The following is a 24423-nucleotide window of genomic DNA, read 5'->3' as shown; positions in this document are numbered from 1 at the left end:
ATTTTTTTCCTCCCCTAATGTACAATGGGAAAGGAGCTGAAAGGAACACTAAGGATATTGCCACTCATGTCCCTCTTTGGGCCTCCGAAAGTTCTTCAGGATTTCCTGGTATCTTTTGCTTTGACCCTGGTTAATTGTTACAACCATTGATAACACAGAATTCCTTCATCCAGATAAAATATTTTAAAATAAAGTGGAGTGCTTTTCTAGTTACTGAACTTTCTTACTAGAGCAGCTAAAAATGTTTTATGTGTATCTAGCCAGTTACAATCCTTGAAATACATTTTTATATAAGCAAGTGAAGAAGAAACATAAATACTTGTAAATAGACTCAACTTCTCTTTCTATTTCAGGTGTTCTTCTGACATCACAGGCATCTTTGTGTGTGAAAAAGGCCCTTGCCCACAAGAAAACTGTATTATTAGTAAGCTTTTCAAAGAAGGATGCATGTTTGTATATAATAGCACTCAAAATGCAACTGCATCAATAATGTTCATGCAAAGTTTATCTTCTGTAAGTATGGCCTTGGGATGACAAATTCCTGCAAGAGTCCATCCTTCCTAAAATACACTGATATGTTTTAAATATGTACACAGTAAGACAACTAAGTCGTTTCCTTTTAGAGCTTGGAGGAACTTAGAGTTCATCTAGTTTTTATTTTACAGATGAACAAACTGAAGTCCCCAAGATGATCATCAAAATATGGATTCCTTTAGAAAAGTGATTATTTGCTTTCCAGGAAAGGTGATTTAACAAGGGAAACAGGAGAATGAACTGTGGTGGTGATATTACTGTAACCTTTCATAGGAAAGGATATTGGGCTAATGAAAGTGCTATGACAAGTGATTTTGTTTCTCTCATTTGATATAGTAAGACATATTTTAATTGCATCTCCTAATTCCCTTTCCCTTATTTTGCATAGTCTAGAACTGAAAAAAAAAGGTCGTGTGTCACATGGTGGGGATGGGGGATAGTTAACTAGCCTTCATCTTTGCAGGTTCACCACTCAACCTTGCCAGTATTCCAGGCTAACTAGCTGACAAGAGACTAGTGTATGAATCCATAAGACCTTTCTTTTTTTTTAATTTAAAAAGCAGACTCGAACTGTCATTGTGCCCACTACTTGCACCCACCAGTTCATTTTCTCTCACCAAATGTCTGCTCAGAGAGCATGGAATCAGAAAGGTGGAGTTAGGTGATTCAGAGGTTTAGTGGCATGTCTTCGTGACCTGATATTTCTATCCATCTTCACAAAAACCTGACAAGTCAATGTCCGTAGATCGCCTCTTCCATATAGGGCAGGGATGGTCAATCCAAGTATGTGTCTCTGTGAAGCTTCCTCTTTGTTTCCATGGCTGGCCAGTGCCCTTTGGATTGACACCTTCTCTCTCTTTCTCTCATTGTGGTAACATATATATAACATAAAATTTCTCATTCAATCACTTTCAAATATACAATTCAGTGGTATTAATTACACTCATGTTATTGTACTACCACCACTACCAGTCATTAACACAACTTTTCATCACCCCAACAGAAAGTCTGTGCCCACCGAGCAATTAACTCCCCATAACCCTCTCCCCACTCACTGCTGGTGCCTTGTAATCTACTTTCTGACTCTGTGAATTTGCATATTCTAGGTATTTCATGTAAATGAAATCATGCAATATTTGACACATTCTTTTTTTGGATAAATTTTTATCTTCAGTCTAGTTTTAGTCATTTTGTAGTTTTAAGGTCATTCATTTTTCTTGTCTGATCCATTATGTTTTAAATTTATAGCTTTAGAATCTGAAGCCAAACCAATTCCGTATATTTGATCCACATTTTTTGCCTCTGTACTATCTTTGTGATTCTTTGAAAGACATACACATTAACATCAAGTTTGAAAAGTTTACAATCCCCTAACCATAGTCATGAAATGTTGAGGGAAAAAGTACCAAAAAATCAAGATTTGGCTCCTCTGTTCCCACCCTACTAAAAATGAATGTCCTACAGCAATTATTAACTTTTCCCAGCTTCAGTTTCCTCTTCCTGAGATTAGAGATGAGTCTAGAGAGTCTATTCAGTTTCTTCCTACTCTAATTTTCCATGGCTTTGGTAGCAGGAAGTACTCTTCATAGGAATATAACCTTGGGAATACATGGTGATGCGCCTCTTTGCAATGCAAACCATGCTTTTAAGAGAGGTGTTGACATGTTAGTACTATTAAATGGATTTTATTTCCAAACTGGGGGGAGGGAGGGAGGGAGGAGATCAAGTAGTAGCTTTAAGTTGTTTTTCCCTTATCTTGTTCATACAGAGATCAATATTTGTTGCTAGAGTATATATGTTGATCAATAAAAAAAGGTTTAGTTGCCATTGAATATGATTCCAGGGAATAGACTAATCAAGATAACATGTCCTGAGAAAAGGTTTGGCTCTGAGTGTTTTCTTTAACACAACATCATGTGGACAAGATTCTTTTGTTTCTTAAAACTAAGATATATATACATAGTCTGCTTTTTGTTTTCCAAGTACAAATCATCTTTAATTTTTCCTTTGAGCTAAGTACCAAAGGTGGTGTTAGTGTTTGAAGCAAGGAGAGTCAGAGTTTATTTACAAACTTGGTATCATTCTTGAAGTATTATATTTTTTATTTCCTATATGTTAGCTCTCCTATCTGTCTATCTTTAGTTGCTTTAGAATGAGGAAGTACATAGGAGGAATGCCCTTATTCTCTGACAGGCTTTGTTCTTTTTTCAGGTGGTTGAATTCTGCAATGCAAGTACCCACAATCAAGAAGCTCCAAACCTACAGAACCAAATGTGCAGCCTCAGAAGCACATGGGATGTAATCACAGACTCCACTGACTTTAATCACAGCTCTCCCATGAAGGGGCCTGGGTTTCCACCTCCTCCTACATTCTCCCTTGTTCAGGCTGGCAACAAAGTGGTCTGCTTAGTGCTGGATGTGTCCAGCAAGATGGCAGAGGTAACATTTTGAACCAAAATGATTGTAATTCTTTCCATTTTTTCTACCAATTTTTAATTTTTTGTGTTTTCAGAAGGAGGGGGAATAGACATGAATGTTTTATTTCCTTAGGGACAGGAGGAACAAATTGATAGAACCTGTTCAAGGATAAGGGGTCTTGTCAGAAAGGAGAATCTAAGGTTTCTGGCTTAAATAGTTGGAAGAAGATAATCTTGGTTGGAAATGATGATTTTGCTGACCATGATGATGGCAATAGTTACTGAGTGCTTGCTATGCATCCATTTTGCAGATGAAGAGACTGAAACTAAAAATAAGTAATTTTTCTGAGACCACACAAACAGCAAAGGTTTAAGGCAGGATTCAAAGACCTTAGTTTATCTATTCTACCTACTTATCTCCCAACATAGTAAGAGTAACAATATTTGGTAAAGGAGGCAATGAATTCAAAGTGTATGGAGTTTTAAGTACCTGTAAAGCATTGGCTTGGTGATGTTTCCTAAGCAGTGTGAAATGCAAGGTCCAAGGAGATGTCTGGGTTGGAGACAGAGATCATAGCTATCCCTGAACTGGTAGCCATTGAAGCTCACCTAGCTGCTTTTCTCTTCTCCCACAGCCTTCAAAACAAGTGACCCTCATAAATTAAACAGTAGCATAACCTGCCTGATCCTGGTTACCAATACTATTTATATATGGTTAGGACTTTATGATATAACTGTACTCTCACCTCTGTATCATGGTTGATCCTCACAGGTAAGAAAGATATTATTGTCCCCACTTACAGATGAGGTAACCAGCCTAAGCCGTGTCAAGATAGATACCAGATTCTCTGACTGTAACTCCTCTCTACAATAAGGTCTCTCTGCAATGTTTCCTCTTATACAGAATGAAGTTTTAGAAGAAGCAATTATGAACCTAGTCACAGTTGGTTCCTTGGATCTTTGAATTCTGGGTTAGAGAGAAATGGTGGGATTATGTGTTCTTGGAGGTAAATTATGAACAGCTTGTTGGGGACAGAGTTTCACCACCACCACCCCCAACAAGTAAAAGCCTGCAGTTTGGAACTGTAATTAGTTGGGCTGTCATCGTTTCATTGGGCTGCCATAAACAAGTGCCATGAACTGGATAGCTTGTAAAAACAGACATGTGTTGTCCCACGATTCTGGAGACCAGCAACCTGAAGCCTGTAGCAAGAGTCATTTTTTGCCTCTTTCTAGCCTCCGGTGATTTGCTGGCAATCTTTGGGATTCAATCTCTCCTCAGTCATCACATGGCATTCTCCTCTGTGTCTGTCTGTGTGCAGTTCTCCCCTTCTTATAAGGACACAGTCATATTGGATTATGACCACGCTAATCCAGTTTGCCTCGTTAACTCATGACATTTTCAAAGATCCTATTGTCAAATAAGTTCACATTAACAGGACCGGGATTAGGACTTGAACATGTCTTTTTTTGGGGGAGGGGGGCACAATTCAACCCATAATATGGACAATATTCTAGCATTATGTCTCTTATCACAACTCCTAAAAAATTATGATCCAATATCTCAAAAGAGTTAGTAGAGATATTTGCCAATTGAGTTACTTAGTCATACTTTTCCAACCAAATGTTGTTACCTTTATTTTTCCTTTTCTTGAACATAGGTTGACAGACTCCTTCGACTACAACAAGCAGCAGAATTTTACTTGATGCAAATTGTTGAAATTCATACTTTTGTGGGCATTGCCAGTTTCAACAGCAAAGGAGAGATCCGAGCCCAGCTACACCAAATTAACAGCGACGCTGACCGAAAGCTGCTGGTTTCATATCTGCCTACCGCTGTGTCAGCTGAAGTGGAAACCAGTGTCTGTTCAGGGCTTAAGAAGGGAATTGAGGTACAGTAGACCGTCCCAAGCCCGGGACCACAATCACCCGAGGCTGCTTCTGATAAGGGACAGTTTGTCGCAGTGTGGTTATAGCAGCCTCAGCTGTATGAGAGTAATGATAAATTATCCTTGAGGGCAGAAACCATGACTTGTTCACCATTGTATTCCCTGTGCCTAGCAAAGTACCTGGTATGTCATGGTTGCTTAGTAAACATTTGTTGAAGAAATGAGTAAGTAATGAACACAATAGCCAAAGCTGTGGGACTTCAGTATCACTTGGGTACTCTCTGACAATACCCTTATCCATTCTGGGACTGTCTCAGCTGTGACCATTGTTAACTTTTGGGTTTCCCAGTCAAACGATCATGTCGCTCCACCTATAGACATACTCCCATGATATACCTCAAGCAAATCAGATTCACTTAAGGTCTGAAGTATGTTTCAGCACAAGGTTGAATTCAACATTTGGATGGCAACCATGCATCAAGCAACTGGTAGTAAGCAACATGCATCAGCTGCAGTTGTTAAAAAACTGCTTCTTAACCTTTGCTGCACATTGAAATCATATGAGGATTAAAAAATACTCGTTCCTGGGTTTTACTGCCCCCTACCCCCCACCCCTGAAATTCTGATTTAATTAAGCTGGGATGTGGCCTGGTCATTGAAAATTTTAAAAACTCTTAATCTGATTCCAATGTGTAGCCACAGTTGAGAGCCACTGCTGCAGGCCCTCTGCCACTTTATTAGCTCTTACTGGGCACTCACTGGAACTCAGAGGCAAGGATCTCACAAAATAATATCTGCAGCATCTTCTATGTGGATCCTAAATTGTGGCCATGTCATGGTGATTATAATGGGATAAGTCCCTGCCCACCAGCAAATCATCAGTGGCATGTGGCGTGATAAGGGCTGTGATGGGATGAGGTGAGGGCTCAGTAAAAAGAGATATGGAGGACCACAAAGAGACATATGTCTCACAGGTGGGGACTTTGGAATGAGAGTGAATTCATTTCTTCCAAATGACTGATTCTCTATGGTCAGGTGGTTGAAAAACTGAATGGAAAAGCATATGGCTCTATGATGGTATTAGTGACCACTGGAAATGATGAGCATATCGACAACTGCTTACTCACTGTGCTTAGCAGTGGTTCAATCATTCATTCCATTGCCCTGGGTTCATCTGCTGTTGACAACTTGGAGGAATTAGCACATCTTACAGGTAAATTTCTAAAAGTCTTATTTAGAACATTTTCTTTTGACTTGAATATTCAAAGCACAATCTCAGATTATAACGTGAGAACATATGGTTTAACTGAAAAGATAGAAATGGTTTTCTTCAAAAAAGCAAAAACAAAAATCATTGTCCCAAATTGCCAAAATGTTGCTGCATTTTTGTACTTTTTCCCTGGAAGTTGCCAATTGCATACATGAAATGAAATGTTTTTTTTTCTTTGCCAAACCAGTCTGAGCATGTAAAATCATGGAGTTAAAAAATGTCTGATAACATGGATGAACCTGGATGAAATTATGTTGAGTGAAGCAAGCCAGACACAAAAGGACAAATACTGTATGATTGTGCTATTATGAATGAAATAAATTGTATAAACTCATGGAGTTAATAAAATTAGAATATAGGCCACCAGAAAATAGAATGAGGGTAGAGAATGGAAAGGTGAGGGTTAATCTGTGTGGAATTGGTAAAAAAACAAACAAACAAAAAACATGGTTGTTTGTAGATCTTTGGAAATGAATAAAAATGGTGAATGCACATCATAGTGTTTGTGACTAGCAGAGCTATTATATTGGTATGAGTGTGGTTGAAAGAGTACGTCTAAGGTCAAGTATATTACAAGAAAGAAAGTTGAAAAATGTAATGTGGGACTGTATAACATAGTGAAACCTCATGTGAAATACAAATATGGGTGATATTAAGACTTTCTACAAAATATAAATACAAATAAACCAGAGAGAGGAATACAGAATAACAGCTACGTATGGCAAGGGAAAAAGATTGAGAGATAATGAGCTTTGTTTTTTGTTTATTATTATTGGAATAATGAAAAATGCTTTAAAATGATTGAAGTTATGAATGCAAAACTATGTGATTATACCAAATACCATTGATTGCACACTTTGGATGGATTTATGCTTTATCAATATGTATCAAAAAAACACACAAAAACACTGTAGCCTTTAGCAGTCACTCCCCATCCCACACAGAGGTTGATTGGATTTAAACTAAATTTAGATACTTTATTGATAATTCTTTTGCTCATAAAACAAACTTTAATTAAAACTGGGTGTTATTCTCAACTTGAGGCACAATTAAAGGGAGAAATGAGGTAGTAAGTAAATGATTCATGGGAATAAAACAGGCTATTTGCTTCTTTAAGAGCCTAAATTTCAGACTTCTGCAGTCCACTTTGGTAGCCACTAGTCACAAGTGACAAGCCTATATAAATTTGAATTAAGTAAAATCAAATCAGTTAACAATTCATATCCTCAGTTCCATTAGCCACATTTTAGTGCTCAGTAACCACATGTGGATAGTGGCTTGTACTGGGCAGGGCAAAATGTATTCATGGTTGCAGAATGTCCTACTAGACAGTTCTGTTGCCAACTAATATTTGGAAGATTGGATTATCAGGTCATTTATTATTTCTTTTCTGGATACTGGCATAAACTAAAATGTGCATCATCATATCTGTACAATATATAGAAATATATTTCTTAAAATGTCTGAGATTAAGTGCACTAAATTACATGATAAGGACAGACTATTATAAGTTACATATCTTTTTTATATAAATGGGGCACTGAGTAATTTTATCTTATATTCTTTTTCTAAAAAAGTAATTTTCTTTTTTTAATTAAATTTAAAAATTTTTTTATATCTCTCCCCTTCCCATCTCCCCCCTCCCCCCCGTCGTCTGCTCTCTGTGTCCATTCACTGTATATTCTTCTTTGTCTGCTTGCATTCTTGTCAGCAGCACCGGGAATCTGTGTCTCTTTTTGTTGTGTCATCTTGCTGTGCCAGCTCTCCATGTGTGCGGCACCACTCCTGGGCAGGCTGCACTTTTATCGTGCTGGGTGGCTCTCCTTATGGGGCGCACTTCTTGTGTGTGGGGATCCCCTATGTGGGGACACCCCTGCGTGGTAGGGCACTCCTTATGCGCATCAGCACTGCACACGGGCCAGCTCACTACACGGATCAGGAGGCCCTGGGTTTTTGAACCCTGAACCTCCCATATGGTAGGCGAATGCTCTATCAGTTAAGCCAAATCTGCTTCCCAATCTTATATTCTTTATGTTCCGTAAAAATGGGTATGCTGATGAAAACTGAAAGTCTACATTGAATTATTTCTGAAAACAATGTTTTAATAGAGGGCAATTAACCAGTGTCTAGCAATTACCTTAACTATAAGATTATTCAATAAATATTTATTGAGTTCTTATCATGTACTGGGCAGAGTTCTAGGCCCTGATATTACAATCGGTCATAAACAACATAGATAAAACTGAAACTACTCCCCTTGAGATACTAGCCATGTGGTTTTATAGGATGTAAGGCAAAGCAAGCCACAGACAGCTCTACTTCCCCAGCACCAATACTCTAATAACACAAAGAATGGTCATTGGAAAAGACCTAACTTTTTATTTTTTGTTTTATTTAATCATTTTACTATCAGTCAATATCCCAATCATGTATTTCAGGAGGTTTAAAGTTCTTCGTTCCAGATCAATCAAATTCCAATAGCATGATTGATGCTTTCAGTAGAATTTCCTCTGGAACTGGAGACATTTTTCAGCAGCGTGTCCAGGTCAGAATTTCCTGTGTTATAGTTACAGATGAGAGGGGGATTTGGGAGGGGAAGGGGAAGGTGAGAAGGGCAATAGATGATTTGTGCCAACTGCTTCATTAATCTCATTTGAATATGCAACAGCCCATGTGTGGAAAGCTTTTAATGAGCTTCTTGGCATCACCAACGATAGGCTTTACTTTTGCCTTATGCCTGCACTTCTTGGGCCTAGAAGTTTTCTCTGTAATTGCTACCTCAGCTTTCCAAGGTCTGTGAGGAGAGTTTGCTCTCTCTTCTTGGCTCAAAATGGGGGTTAGCATGGTAAGGTTCAGAAGAAAAATAAGAAACTGTGTAATTAGCTTTAGTACCATAATAACTTTCTATCAAACAGAATCCACTGTACTTTTGCTTCTTTAGGATATTCTTTGAAGCTCCTCCCTTGTGTAAATTCTAAACATTTCTAAATATCTCTTCAACTACCACAGTTTTATTGATTTTGCTCACAAAAATTTCCTCTAATCAAGACATTTTTGAGAAGGCCAAAATTTATTTTCCTAATGATTTTAAGGCTATTTTGAACATAGTCAAATAGTATTTTGAACAAAATGTTGTCTATAGTTTCCTCACAGATGGTAAATGAACCTGCCAAGTTAATGACTTGATATGAATGATTAAGTCAGTAAACTATTTTAGAAAATATTTACATAAAGATTATATTTATACAGTAAAGTCAATAACCACAATTCCAGTATTAGAAATAAGAAAATATGAATTATAAGCAACAATATGCACTATGGGTTAAACTATAACTGACTCTTCTGCTAATTCTCAGAAATCTTTCTACCCAAAGATTTTCTCATTAATAACATGGAATAAAAACAAAAAATGCAAACTAATTTTTAACAAAATATTTTATATGGGCTCAAAGTAGCCTATCTGATGTTCCCAAACACCACTTTCTCTCCCAGGTTGTTTGTACTTCCTTAGCCCAACTGATCTGAAGGCAGAGACCCAATCTCAATTCCCTTCAATAGCTTGGTGCCCAGCACAGAAAGTGGCACAATAGTCAGCAGTCCACAAACACTTGTTAAGTTGATTTGAACAAATAATGTATACTGTCTTTACTATCATCCACCAATATAATTTTGCATGATTTCCAGTTTCGAGCTGTTTTTTAAAAAGTGTTACTAGTGTATGCCCCACTCCCTACCCCTCCCACATTTTCCCAATTATCAACATTCTTCATTAGTGTGGTACATTTGTTACAATTGATGAATACATTTTGGAGCATTGCCACTAAGGGTGGATTACACTTTACATTGTAGTAATAGTTTATATTCTCTCCCCCTTATTTTTGAGCAATAGTTCTTTTATCTCAGAGAGTTTTCATAAGGATGAAGTGAGATAATATATGTAAAGGTTTTAGCATTTGTGTATGGTCTTCATACATGCCACACACATGTACACGTGCACATGCACATAGCTGGCTTATTGTAAATGGCTAAATGATTTTTACCTTTGCTGATTCATTTCTATTTGTCATAAAAGTAAAGAAAGCAATGGAATGATTATGCTTGTACTAAGAATTTTACATGTACTTTCTCTTTAACAGCTGGACAGTACCAGAGAAATGGTAAAACCTCACCATCAATTGAAAAATACCGTGACTGTGGATAGCAGTGTGGGCAATGGCACTATCTTTCTGGTCACCTGGCAGACCAGTGGGCCTCCCGACATTTTATTATTTGACCCTAATGGAAGAAAATACTACACAAATAATTTTATCACCAATCTAGCTTTGAAGACTGCTCGCCTTTGGATTCCAGGAACCGCTAAGGTAGGTGTTACAACTGTATTCATAATGACAACATTTAGTCAAGATATGACTTTCAATTGAATCACATAACTAAATGCATTGTGTAAAGCAAATCTGTTCTGATATATCAAAACATTTTTTGAACTTATAAGAGGGTGTTTTGTGAATATTAAATATTTCAGAGGAAAGACTGACATGTGTTCAAAAACTTTAAACTATGATACCAAAGCTTTTTCACATTGACAGGGAAATTAGTGGTTATATAGTCCAAATGATTCTTTTAGTCTATATCCTTTTTTACCAAATCCATATAGACACAATTGTCTATATGCTCAGGAAAAACCTACCTAGGATTTATATTATGAATACATACAACGCATGTATGTTTTTAAGCACTTGCTATGTGTGTTCTAGGTGTTTTACATAAAAATGCCAAGATAGAAGTAAGCACAGGGTGCTCTCCGAGCATACAGAAGGGACAGCCAGGGAAAATAGAAAGCTTACTGGAAGTAAGACTTCAAAATGGAAATATAGAGGATAAAGGAACCAGTCAAGTGTATGACATCCTAAGCAGAGGAAACAGCATATGGAAAAGCTCAGAGGAAAAGAACATGGCTGTTCATAGAAATGCACAAAGTTCATATGAATGAACTATAGAGTAGCAAGAATGTAAGGTGGGGATTGGGGAAAGGAAGGAGTGGAGAGTGATGAAGCTAGAAAGATAAGCAGGAATCCTGTCAGCAAGGGCTTTGAATGTCAGTAAAGGGAGTAGGGGCTTCAATCCTTAAGGTAAAGGGGAGCCACTAAAGGTTCTAAGCAGAGTTGTGAATCCATCAGATCCACTTCTGCACTGCCAGACTTCAGTCCTTCATTCACGCCCTCCCCCAAGCCTCTGCTGACAGCCTCTTAACTGGCCTTCCTACCTCCCAGCTGGCACACCTCCCATTTGTTCTTCATCTGCATCTGAGTGATCCTTCTAAAGCACAAATCTGATCAAACCTTTCTCCCATTCAAACTTTTTGGTGGTTTTGGGATAAATTCCAAGTGGTTCCTATTATATACAGGCCCTTCATTTTCTGGCTACTGCCCAAGGCTATCCCTTAACCCTTGTGCTATCCCTGCAACACCCTGTTCTCTGCTCCTACTAAACTTTTCTTCAAACTCATCCTGTTCTATCCACACCTGTGAGCAAGGGCTAAGAACACAACCCTATTCTTGATCCTTTGGCCTAGTCCTTTTGTCCAAATTAGGTGCCCCATATAAAAACACATATTACACCCAAAAGTTTTTGATGTGGAGGTTCCGGCCGTATTTCTTACTAATGTTATGACTACACAAAAAATATTTGACACAAATATGTGGAAATTAAACAACACACTCAAGCAGTCAATGGATCAATGAATAAATCACAAAGGAAATTGAAATTAGGAAATATCTTGAGGATATTGAAAATGGAAACACAATATAACAAAGCTTATGCTATGTGGTACAGGCAGTGCTCAGAGGGAAATTTATAGCAGTGAATGTCTGCATTTGAAGGAAAAAGAAAGATCTCAAATCAACAAGCTTCTGCATATCTGGAGGAACAGGAAAAAGAAGAAGAAACTAAGCCTACAATTAGAAAGAGAGAAATAAAGATTAAAACATAAATAAATGAAATAAAGAATAGAAAATATTGAGAAAATCATTGAAACCAAAAGTTGATTCTTTGAAAAATGTCAACGAAATTGACAAACCTTTATCTAGACTGACCAAAAAAAAAAGAGAAGACAGAAATAACTAAAATCAGAAACGAAAAGGAGAATATTACCATAACTTGCAGAAATTAAAAGGATTATAAGGTAATACTAGAAACAATTACATGCCAACATATTAGAAAGTCCAGAGGAAATGAACAAAGTCTTAGAAAACACAACTTACCTAAACTGTCTCAAATAGAACTAGAAGCTCTCGATAGACCTATAAAAATAAAGAGACTAAATCAGTAATCAAAACTTCCCAACAAAGAAAAGTCCAAGACAAGATGGATTCACTGGTGAATACTACTAAACATTCAAAGAAGAATTAATGTCAGTCCTTCACAAACTTTTTCAGAAAATTGAAGAGGAAGGAATTCTTCCTAACTCATTCTGTTAAGCCATTATTCTACTAGCAAAGCCAGATAAAAACATCACAAGAAAAGAAAACTACAGACCAACTTTCCTTTTAAATATAGATGCAAAAATCCTAAATAAAATACTGGTAAATTAAATCGAATAGCATATTGAAAGAATTTTACACCATGACTAAATGAGATTTATCTCAGAAATGCAAGAGTAGCTCAAAATAAGAAAATCAATTAATATGCCATATTTACAGAATGAAAGAAAAAGATCACTTGATCATCTCAATTGATGCAGAAAAGGCATTTGACAAAATCCAACACCGTTTCATGATTTAAAAAAAAAACCCTTAGAAGAAAAATAGGAACAGAGGTAGCTTCCTCAACATGATAAAGGGTATATATGAAAATCCCACAGCTAATATTACACTCAATGGTAAAAGACGAAAGCCCTCCCCCCGAGGTCAAGATCAAGACAAGGGTGCCCACTTTCACCACTGCTATTCAACGTTAAGTGAAAGACTTTGCCAGACAAATTAGGCAAGAAAAAGAAATAAAAAATCCAAATTGGAAAGGAAGAAGTAAATCTATCTCTATTTGCAGATGCCATGATTCTTTACATAGAGATTCCCAAAGAATCCCCAAGAAAACTACCAAAACTAATAAATGAATTTAGCAAAGTTGTAGGCTACAAAACAGTTGTGTTTTTATACATTAGCAAAGAATATTCTGAAATGGAAATGGAAAAACAAAAACAAAAACAATTCCATTCACATACTAAAATGGCTAGAAATAAATTTCACCAAGGAGGTGAAGGACCTATACACTGAAAACTATAAAACTGATGAAAGAAATTAAATAAGAACTAAAAAAATGTAGGAAGATATCTGTGGTCATGGATAGGAAGACTTAATATTATTAAGATATCATTTCTTCATGTGATCTACAGATTCAAAGCAATCCCTATCAAAATCCCTTAAATCCTTTTTGCGGAAATGGAAAAGCCAATCCTCAAATTCATATAGAATCACAGGAGCCCTGAATATTTTAATCAGTTTTGTAAAGGAAGAACAATATTGTTGGTCTCATACTTCCCAATTTCAAAACTTACTACAAAGCCACAGTAATCAAAACAGTATAGTACTGCTATAAAGATAGACATATAGATAAATGGAATAGAACTCAGATTTCAGAAATAAACACAGACATCTATGACCAACTGATTTTTTTTCAGCTTTATGATTTTACTGATTTGTGTTCAGATTCTTCATATATTCTTTTTTTAAAAACAAATCTACTTTATTCATACATGTAATAAAGCATACAGTATATCCACAGTGTACAATCAATGGTCTTTGGTATAATCCCATAGTTGTGTGTTCATCACTTCAATCACTATTAAAGCATTTTCATTATTTTAATAATAATAAACAAAAAACAGACAAACAAGAACATTCCTCAACTCTCAATCTCTCTGTTTCCCCTGCTGTACATAGCTGCTATTTCTGGCTATTCTTGCACAATTATTATTTGTTTATTAAGCAATTTTATTGAGATCACATACCATATGCTCTATCCAAAGTGTATAATCAATGGCTTCTGTTTTTAGCTGTTAAAGTGCTTTATTACAAATTTGTAAAATAAATAGGAAAATAGATTGAAAGAAATTGCAAATTTTAAAAGAGAGTGTAAGACCAGGTTAGACTTAATAAAATCAATTATAAAAAAAAGCATAGCAACAAACCTTTACAAATGTAAATAATAATAATTCAAATATAATAAATATTAATTAAAACATAATTCTAATTTTTATATTGCAGCTCTATTGACCATAATAATCTCTAAAAATGAAATAAATGATTGGTTTAGTTATTTAATTTCCATTTAGGCCATAATTCTTTCTAGATAATCAAATTCCTATTTGGGAATTCTTTACATCTTATTGGAATGAATTAGAGCAGAAAACAATTTGCCAACTCCTACTTTCATGAGGCAGAAAAACTCAAACTCTTGTTCAACAGTAGTCATGCCAAGTCATTATTGATCTAGATAGATTATTTTAAGAGTATGAATAAGAAAGGGTTAAAGAAAAATGACATATCCAAAAATATATCTCTTCACCAGCCCTCCTCAATTAAAAGTAAGTTTTTATTTTGTACGAAAAAATACAGAATAATGATCACAGAATATTTTGCCAGTTGCACTGAGTAATTATTCTTCATATACTATAATTGCATTTTACATTTATCCTATCTACTCAGCTCTTTTTTGGTCATTATTGGCATGGAATACCTTTTTCCATCCTTTTATTTTTATTTTTAAAATTAATTTATTAAAGTATATCACCCACACACAAACATAAACAGTAAATGTATAGTAATAGTTGTGAACTTACAAAACAAACATATATAACATCATACAGGACTCTCTTCATAAACAATTAAGTGTATAGTAAAAATTGTAAACTTCAAAGCAAACATGCATAACATCATACAGGGGTCCCATACATCACCTTGCATTGTCATGAGATATTTGTCATAAATTACAAAAGAATATTGTCAAAATCTTACTACTAATCATAGTCCTTATCTTACATTTGGTGTGTTTTTCCCCCAAACCACCCTATTATTATTTTTTAAATATATTTTTTATGACAGAAGTTGTTACAAAACAATCATGCACATGTGCAGAGTTCCCAAACAACACCCCTCTATCAACACACCACACTGTGGTGGAACATTTGTTACAGCTAAGATAATATCATCTGATTGTTACCATGTCCATACTGTACATTTGGCTCACATTTTCCATACTGCCCCATTATCAACACAGTACATTCTTGGCACAGATTCAAGAATATTATACCATTACTGCTAAACCAGTCCATAGGTCATTCCAGTTGTATTTGTCCCATGCATTCCCAACACCCTGCAGTAGTGATATACATTTGCTCTAGCTCACAAAGGACACTCTTGCATCTGCACCATCAACCACAATTCCCATTCACTTCCGATTCACTGTGCTATTCAGTTCCTAGATCCTCTCCAGTACTCTGTTAATTGACACTTATATACCTAGACCACCATTTTCAGCCACATCCCCATTTACAAACCAGCTAATACTCACTATTTGTTACTATCCATTCTATACATTTCCACACTTTTACAGTAAAACTAATTAAAACTTCTACTAGTAGAAGTCCATCTCAGTCCTCTTATCTCCTTTAAGAACCCACCACCTACCACCAGGTCTTGAAGATATTTTCCTACAATTTCTTCTACAAGTTTTATGGTCCTTGCTTTTATTTTCAGTTTTTTTATCCATTTTGAGTTAATGTTTGGGTGATAGAGGTCCTCTTTCCTTCTTTCAGCTATGGATATCCAGTTCTTTCAGCACCATTTTGCTGAATGGACTGTTCTGCCCAAGCTGTGTGAGTTTGACAGGCTAGTCAAAAATCACTTGACCATACATGTGAGGGTCTGTTTCTGAGCCATTGGTTCCATTGGTCTATGTATTGGTCTTTATGCCAGCACCATGCTATTTTTACCACTATAGCTTGGTAGTATGATGTAAAGTCTGGAGATGAGGGTTTGCTTTTCCTTTTATCATGTTTCTTGCTATTCAGGACTCCTTACCTTTCAAAATAAATTTGATAATAATGTTTTCAATTTTTAAAAAATGCTGGTAGAATTTTTATCAGGGTTACATTGAATCCGTACATCAATTTGAGTAGAACTGACGTGTCAATCCATAAGCATGAAATGTTCTTCCAGTTATTTAGGACTTTTTAAACTCCTTTTAATATTGGGCTGCAGTTTTCTGAATACAAGTGCTTTACATCATTGGTTAAGTTTATTCCTATTTGAGTTTAATCTGTCATATTTTATTTTCACCACTTTTTTGACAATACTAGTTACTTTTATTGATATAATCTTCATTTCTAGACTCTCTTCTGGGCCTTTCTCTCCTGTCTTTTCTTTTCAGGCTCTAGCACACTCTTTAGTATTTCCTGAAAATCTGATCTCTTGCTTAGAAATTCTCTCAGCTTCTGTTTGTCTGTGAATAGTCTAATCTTGCCTTCATTTTTGAAAGACAGTCTTGCTGGATATAAAACTCTTGGCTGGATGTGGTCCTCATAGTATCTCAAATATATCAGACCACTGTCTTCTTGCCCCCATGGTTTCTGGTGAGAGATCAGCACTTAATCTTATTGGATAGCCCTTATATGTTATGCATTGCTTTTCTCTTGCTGTTCTCAAATTCTTTCCTTGATTTTGGCATTTGACATTCTGATAATAAGTATGTGTCTCATAGTTGGTCAATTCAGATTTTTTCAGATAGTAGTACATTGTGCTTCTTGGACATGGATATCTATGTCCTTCAATAGGGTTGGGAAATTTTCTAATCTTCTGCCCCTTTCCCCTTCTCTTCTCCTTCTGGGACACCCATGACATGTATGTTTGCTGTCGTTTAGTTTCCTGAGACATTGTTCAATTTTTTCCATTATTTTCTTCAGCTGTTCTTTTGTATGTTCGCTTTCAGAGGCAATTTCTTCAAGGTCACCAATCCTTTCTTCTGCCTCCTCAAATCTACTATTATATGATTCCAATGTTTTTAAAATTTCATTTATTGTGCCTTTCATTCCCATAAGATCTGCTATTTTTCCATGTGTGCTTTCAAATTCTTCTTGGTACTCAATCGGTGTCTTCTTAATATGCTTAATCTCTTTAGCCATCTCACTGAATTTATTAAGGAGATTTGTTTGAACATCTATGATTAGTTGTCTCAACTCCTTTATGTTGTCTGGAGGCTTACCTTCTTCCTTTAACTGGGCCATATCTTCCTGTTTCTTGATGCGGATTGTAATTTTTTGTTGGTGTCTTGGAATCTGGTTTACTAGAGTATTTATTCTGGTTGCAGTTTTTCTCTTTAGTTTAGGGCTTCCTGCCCTTTCTCCCTTTCTGGTTGTACAGTAGGAGCCTAGGATATAATTGGTGCTATAAAATGTGGAGGCTCAAACTGCCCTCATTTCCCTAGGGACCGATGAAGCTTCTCCCAACTTTCTCCTTTCCCAGAGGTAGAGACAGAGTCACAGTTGTGTGGAATAATCCAGGTCATGCAGGCCTAGACTGTGGTTGCCCAGAGAAACTAATGAAGCTTCCCACCCCTTTCTTCCCTGCCTGGGGCAGGGATGGAGCTACAGGTGTAGGCAGCAATCTATGCAGTGCAGGTCCAAGATGACTACAGTTGCCCTGGTAGACTTCAGATTATTCAGTTTGTGGCAGTCAAAGGTACCCCACGTTACTTGGATAGACTGGTGCAGAGCTAGCCAAACTTCTCCCTGCCAGAGGTGGGACTGAAGCCTAGGCTAGGGCTGCAGGCTGACCTGGGTGAAAGAAACCGGTTCTTACCATCACTGTGCTATTTGGTCAGCCCGGCTTCCCCTCAGGCTGGGGGTGGAGTCAAAATGACAGCCACCAGCCTCTTTCCTTTCCAACTTGGACAGATTCACACCTCAGCTGTTCCTTGGGTTATTCCTTAGCCATCTGAGTCTACCAAGCAGTAGCTGAAATCAGCAGCCAACCGTCTCCTCCTCCCCTGTTTTGGGGAAATGCAGCTTCCAATTCCAGTCACAGAATAGCTCCTGGGGTGGCTTGTGCCACCAGAGTAGGACAATCACTGGCCTCTGTGGCTTGGCCGGCAATTTCCCGGAGAGGCTGGCGCAGGTCCTCGCAGCTTCCTCCCTGTCGGAGGTGGCACAGGGGCTTAGGCTGCACCTGCAATCTGACCTGGATGGAAAGAAGTCGGTCCCCACCAGCACTGGGATTTTCAGTCAACCCCGCTTCCCCTCATGCCAGGCACAGAGTTAAAATGGAGGCTCCCAGCCTCTTTCTACTTGGACAAGCTCAAACTTTAGCTGTTCTCAGGATTATACTTTAGCCCGCTGAATTTATTCATCAGTAGCTGAAGCTGATGCCCAACCGTCTCTTCCTCTCCCATTTTGGGGAAGTGGAACTTTCAATTCCAGCTGTGGAACAGCTCCCTAAGCAGCTTGTTCTTCCAGTGGAGGATGGGCACCAGTCTCTGGGGCGTGGAGCGCTATACTTACGAGTCTTCTCTGCAGATGGGCAGTCTCCTCCTTCCACTCCTTCAAGGACATTGCAGGATGCTCTTCTTGCCTCCTGCAGCCCCCAAACAAGATGCCTCAGCTAACTTCAGAGAGCTCTGGGTGTTTACTAACTGCCCTGTAGCAGGAGCTGACTCTAGGAGCTCCTTACTCCACTGCCATCTTGCTGGTTGTCTCCTAACCTTTCACTTTTAATCTGGTTGTGTCCTTATGTCTCTTATAGACAGTCAGTCTATGTCTTTTGATTGGGCAGTCCTAGCTGACTCTAGGAGCTCCTTACTCCACCGCCATCTTGCTGGTTGTCTCCTAACCTTTCACTTTTAATCTGGTTGTGTCCTAATGTCTCTTATAGACAGTCAGTCTATGTCTTTTGATTGGGCAGTTCAATCCATTAACATTCAGTGTTATAACTGTAAAGGCATTACTTCATCCTTTTTGTCCTTCAGTTCTCTGTTGTTATATTGTTCTATTGTCTGCCTTCTTATGCTTTAGTTTACATTTCTTAATAATCTTCATTTCTAACCTCTTCTCGAAATCTCTCACCCTTGTTTTTTTTCCTTTCAGGCTGCAGCACCTCCTTTAGTGTCTCTTGCAAATCTGGTCTTTTGGTAACATACTCTGTCAGATTTTGTTCATGAAGACTTTGAACTCACCTTCATTTCTGAAGGACAGCTTTGCTGGATACAGAATTCTTGCCTGGCAGTTCTTCTCTTTCAGTACCTGAAATACATCTTATCACTTTCTTTTCTCCTCCATGGTTTCCGATGAGAGGTTGACACTTAATCTTATTGAGTTTCCCTTGTATGTGATCCTTTGATTTTCTCTTGCTGCTTTCAGAATCCTCTCTTTATCTCTGATATTTGTCATTCTGAATAGTAGATGTCTCAGGGTAGGTCTATTCGGATTTATTCTGTTTGGGGTGCTTTGCCCTTCTTGGATATTGATATTTATGTCCTTCATTATAAATTCATAAATAAAAGTTTTCAGTCATTATTTCCTCAAATATTCTTTCTGCCCCTTTTCCATTCTCTTCTCCTTCTGGGACACTGATAATTAAATGCACTGTCACTCAATTCCCTGAGACTCTGTTCCATTTTCCCATTCTTTTTCTGTTCTCCTTTCCAATTCAGACATTTTGTCTTCAAAATCATTATTTGTCTGTTTTTATGTGCCACTAATGTATTTTTAATCTCATCCATCACGTCTTTCATTCCCATAAGGTCTGTTATGTTTCTTTGCAGACTTTCAAATTTTTCTTTATGCTCTTCAAGTGTTTTTTTAATATCCTTTATTTCTTTAGCCATATTTTATTTCAATTCTTTGAAGTGATTTAGGAGAGTTGTGTGATTATCACTGGTTATTGTCTTAAATTCTGTATCTCTTCAGAATATCTGATTTGTTCTTTGGCTGGGCCATCTCTTTCTGGTTCCCTAGTATAGCTTGTAACTTTTTGCTGATGTGTAGGCAACTGAATATGTTGGTGAATTTACTCTGATAGCCAATTTCTCTCTCTTGCTTATTGCTTTTTTCCCCCTACAGCTCTTCTTTGATGTTTGGTTCAATTTACTTTCAGTCTTTAAAATTTCCCAGCTTAAGTTTTCAAAATCATGCCAGAGACTCACAAGCAGGGTACAGATTTTCTCCAATGGTTGAATATAGAGAGTGTGAACAGTTTTTGTCTGCACAATTTCCAGACCAGTCAGCAGATGGTACTAATCAGTGTACCTTTCCATGGAGGTGTTTCAGTCTTGGTCCTCCTGTGTTCCTGTGTTGAATTTCCAAATTGGAGATCTGGAGTGGGCTCTGCTGGCCAAATCTACTAAAGAAAAGCACCCCGACCTCCCTTCCCTTTCCGTTGAAACAGCTGACAGACAGTTGGCTGCAGTGAACCAGGTGTTTCACCCCAGCTTAATATTTTGGGGGTGGGTGTGGGGAGCCCTTCCTAGCCACCTTGGGGCTTGGTAACTCATATTTGTCATTTCAGCTTGTCTTTCTGTCCCTCACCCTCCTCCTGGGAGTTGTATAGCACTGTCCTGGTCTGCTGACCCCCAAAGCAGGTCCCTCAGTCAGCTTTTGGCTCTTTCTCCATTGTTGTTGTGAGAGCATTCATCTCTGCCTGTTAGTACATTGCTATCTTCCCACAATCCTCTCTGAGTCACTTTTTAACCTATTGCTTTTCTCTGTTCTTCCTCCTGCTCTATTGTGTTCCTCCTGTTACTTCCAGTGTTTAAAGGAGCAGCAGCAGCAGGGATGAAGAAAAAAGGAATACCTTAATCAAATGTATGAAATTCTACTATATTGTAGTTCTAGCCTTTTCCCTTCAGACATTCATTTGCTGTTTTCTCCAGGCAGTTTAGACTGGCAAAAGAGAGTGGTGTTTAGCAAAAGTTGTATAAATTATGCACGGTAGAACCCTAACCTATTAAAAATAGTCCATCCTTTTCTTTGTTCCTCATAGTGCATGTGAGTTTTGTTGCTTGGAATTTCCAGATATGGGGGGTTGGGAAAGTGGAAGGAGGAAAGAAGTTACATTTTAGCCCAGGTATCCATGTAAATCATAAGGGTCCACTTAATTGGAAGTAATTTTCTCAGTTGAATAAAACGGATAAAAACATTGAACTTCCCTTTGGAAAAAAAGAGGCTCAGGTTAATATTTGTAAAGTACTTTGAAGTACTTTGAAGTACTGAAAATGGAAATCAAGGTCTGCACTCATTCCCTAAATAAACCCAGGATATAATTCCCTAAAGAGTTACCTAACAATAAAAGTGAGTTTTGCTGTGAAACCCACACAAAGATTTAATTTAGTTAGCCTTTAACCAATATTATTTTTCCTGAAATCTTTTTGTGATATTAAAAAAATGCTACATCAATAAAACAAGAACAAAAATGTCTAAGGGCTTAGAGTTCTGCTTTAAATGAATGGTTGATTTTTTTTTCTTCACACTTTGAAAAACAAAAGCTTTTATTTTGCAGCCTGGGCACTGGACTTACACACTGAATAACACCCACCATTCTCTTCAAGCCTTAAAAGTGACTGTGACCTCTCGTGCCTCTAGCTCCGTGGTGCCCCCAACCACTGTTGAGAGCTATGTGGAAAGAGACAGCACCCACTTTCCCCACCCAGTGATGATTTATGCAAACGTTAGAAAGGGGTTTTATCCCATTCTTAATGCCACTGTAACTGCGATGATTGAAGCAGAAACTGGAGATCCTGTTACACTGAGACTTTTTGATGATGGAGCAGGTAACAAGGAATGTCGTGCCACTTTTCATGTTCTCAAAGTTGTCATGTTATGTATAATTCTGTAGTATTAAGCTCATCTGTAAAACTCTTTCAATTCAATTATTTTTTTCACCCAATCTTATCAGATTCTCAAATTTTTATAGAATCACTTGCATACTGAATAGCTACAGCTTATATCTCCACAAGGAATATGGATATGAATTTGGGACAAGAGAGTTTCCCTAGGATCCTAAGAGTGTGGTTGTGTGTGAGTAGGAGAAGGAGTGTGGGAGGAAGCCACTTGACACCTCAGCCTTGGCTTCCATTGGCCTGTTGGGCATGGTGACCCTGGTCACTGTCATGTAGTGAGGTCACATGGGGACAGGCTTGTATGTCCTCGTGGCATGTTCTTTTAAATTTCCTCTAAAATTTTCTAACTTTTCTTTTCACTGATAAACTTAGGTTGGTCAGTTAAAAATAGCAAATGAAACCCCAAAAAGGAAGCTACAGTGACAGTTATTTGGAAATTGAACTTTTGACCCATGAGATGGTCCAAGACTCTTCTTTAGCCAAGTAGTTGGCACAGCCCATCTCTGGCACAGCCAGTGTCCTTCAGATGTGTGATTCAGCCTCAGGAAGACCAGACCAGTCAGCCTAGGGAGATCAATATAGAGATTTTCCTAACACCTGGAAATAAAGTGAAACAAACTCTAATTCAAAGGGCTCATTCTGCACCTAAGAGTTTAAAGTCTCATCTTTATACGTTATGGACAGGACACCACAGCTTCAGGCCAGGCAAGAGCAGAACTTGGACGATTCCCTTTCTAACTAAAAAAAATTTTTTTAATAAAAAAACTCCTTTGTTCCATCTTCAGTTGTGTTCTTTTTCTAAACTAAATTCTCAGAATGACAATAGATCTTAAAAATCTATGTTGGCAGTTGCAAGGTTTGATCTGCTAATAAAATTACATTCCTCCATCTTGATGTTCAAAGATAAATTTTTTTTCCAAGAGTCTAAGTTTTGGCAATCCGTTAGTATCTTGCCAGGCAATCTTGTTTACCATTTATGAAACAAAAGCTTATTGAAAGGATTTTCAAGTCCACCTCAGAGGGAGGCCAAAGAAATCTTCTTGTTTTGCCTATTGGAACAGAACCAAATGAACTTTTTATGTTCTGATTGCATATCCATGGGTAAACCTTTCACTTTATGTACATAGTCCAAAACTACACTTTGCAGAATGTTTCTCCCTTCTTACTGCAGCCTATGGGCTGCCCTAGAGAACAGATCCCGGCTTTCTTAGGAAGCCACCTAATTCAGCTCAGTGGGCTTTTATATTTATTTCCTGGAACCACTTCATTTACTTATTGCCTAAATTTATGCCCTAGTGAAAGAAACAGTGAAAAATATTGGTTAGGCATCAAAGTGTAAATTTATTTTTTTAATACTTAATGCACAAGTATACAGTTTTCTAATACTTATCTTTATAATGGGAGCAATATTTCTCTGTCAAATAATGCCATGCACAGTCTCATCTCAAATAATTATCACGACAACCCTGTGAGATGTTTTATCTCCATTTTATAGATGAGAAAACCAAGACCCAGAGAGATTGCCATAGCTAGTGAGTGGCAGATCCAGACCTTAAAACTAACCCCCCCAAACTCCAAGCAATGTTATTTGCCATTTCTTTCTCTTTTTGATTAAAAGGGATATCAGTGGTAATTGTGGCATGGAGATCTTGGATTATTTTGAGTTTTTTCCTCTGTCATTTCTCAACGAAGTTAGACCTTCCTATTAATCATTAAACCACTAAATGCCAAAATTTTATTTCTTCCCAATAGACAAAAAGTAAAATAATATAAAAAATAAAATAAATTTATCCAACCTGGATAAATAATATGCTCTGCACTTTAAAATTTACCTAGTATAGCCACCATTTACCTGTAACCTTGGGCTAAGCCTGACCTTCTACTGCTGTCCCAGAGTCTAGGCCTTCCCTGCCATTTAGCATCGACTCTGCTTGGAATTGAACTGCTTTCTGAGGGTCAATGCAAAAGGGAGGAAGTCTATCATTGGCCAGCTTCCAGAATGAGCGGCAAGGCACAGTGGACAGAAACAATGCCTGCCAAACTCCAAGTCAGCAAGCCCTTAGAATCTAAACAGTTCAAGCAACCTCTACTGAGGATATTAAAGAATTTCACACTATTTTATCAAGTACCAAAGTTTTTTTTTTTTTATTAATTAGCACTGAAGCAGTTACAATTCATTTCCTTTTAGAAAATAATCTTTCAGATTTATGAACTAATAGGGAGAAGGTTATGGAGCCATTGTATTTTCTAATCAATGATAAAATCAAGTGAACAAAAATAGTTATGACCATAATAACATATGCTGAAATGGGAAGAAAAAGGGAAGTAAATCTTTTTTTTTATCCCCCCCCTTGTGGCTTTTTGCATGCTGTGTCCATTCACCGTGCATTCTTCTGTATCTGTATTTATTTATTGTATTTCCCCTCCCCCC

At 37.4% G+C, this 24423-nt stretch overlaps 1 protein-coding gene across 3 annotated transcripts in view; it reads left to right on the top strand.

Moving 5' to 3' along the window:
* CLCA2 (chloride channel accessory 2) overlaps positions 1-24423 on the top strand; it is a 53737-nt gene that overhangs the window by 14578 nt on the left and 14736 nt on the right. For all 3 annotated transcript variants that reach the window (XM_058303224.2, XM_071217307.1, XM_004480905.4), the window contains 7 exons: positions 354-513; positions 2746-2973; positions 4613-4843; positions 5876-6053; positions 8549-8655; positions 10247-10471; positions 21653-21923. In XM_058303224.2, the coding sequence (XP_058159207.1) occupies positions 354-513; positions 2746-2973; positions 4613-4843; positions 5876-6053; positions 8549-8655; positions 10247-10471; positions 21653-21923 (1400 nt within the window). The remainder of the gene's footprint in view (positions 1-353; positions 514-2745; positions 2974-4612; positions 4844-5875; positions 6054-8548; positions 8656-10246; positions 10472-21652; positions 21924-24423) is intronic.

The sequence above is a fragment of the Dasypus novemcinctus genome, chromosome 9, assembly GCF_030445035.2.
Source record: "Dasypus novemcinctus isolate mDasNov1 chromosome 9, mDasNov1.1.hap2, whole genome shotgun sequence".
Lineage (NCBI taxonomy): Eukaryota > Metazoa > Chordata > Mammalia > Cingulata > Dasypodidae > Dasypus > Dasypus novemcinctus.
This window is presented reverse-complemented; position numbering and strand designations above follow the sequence as displayed.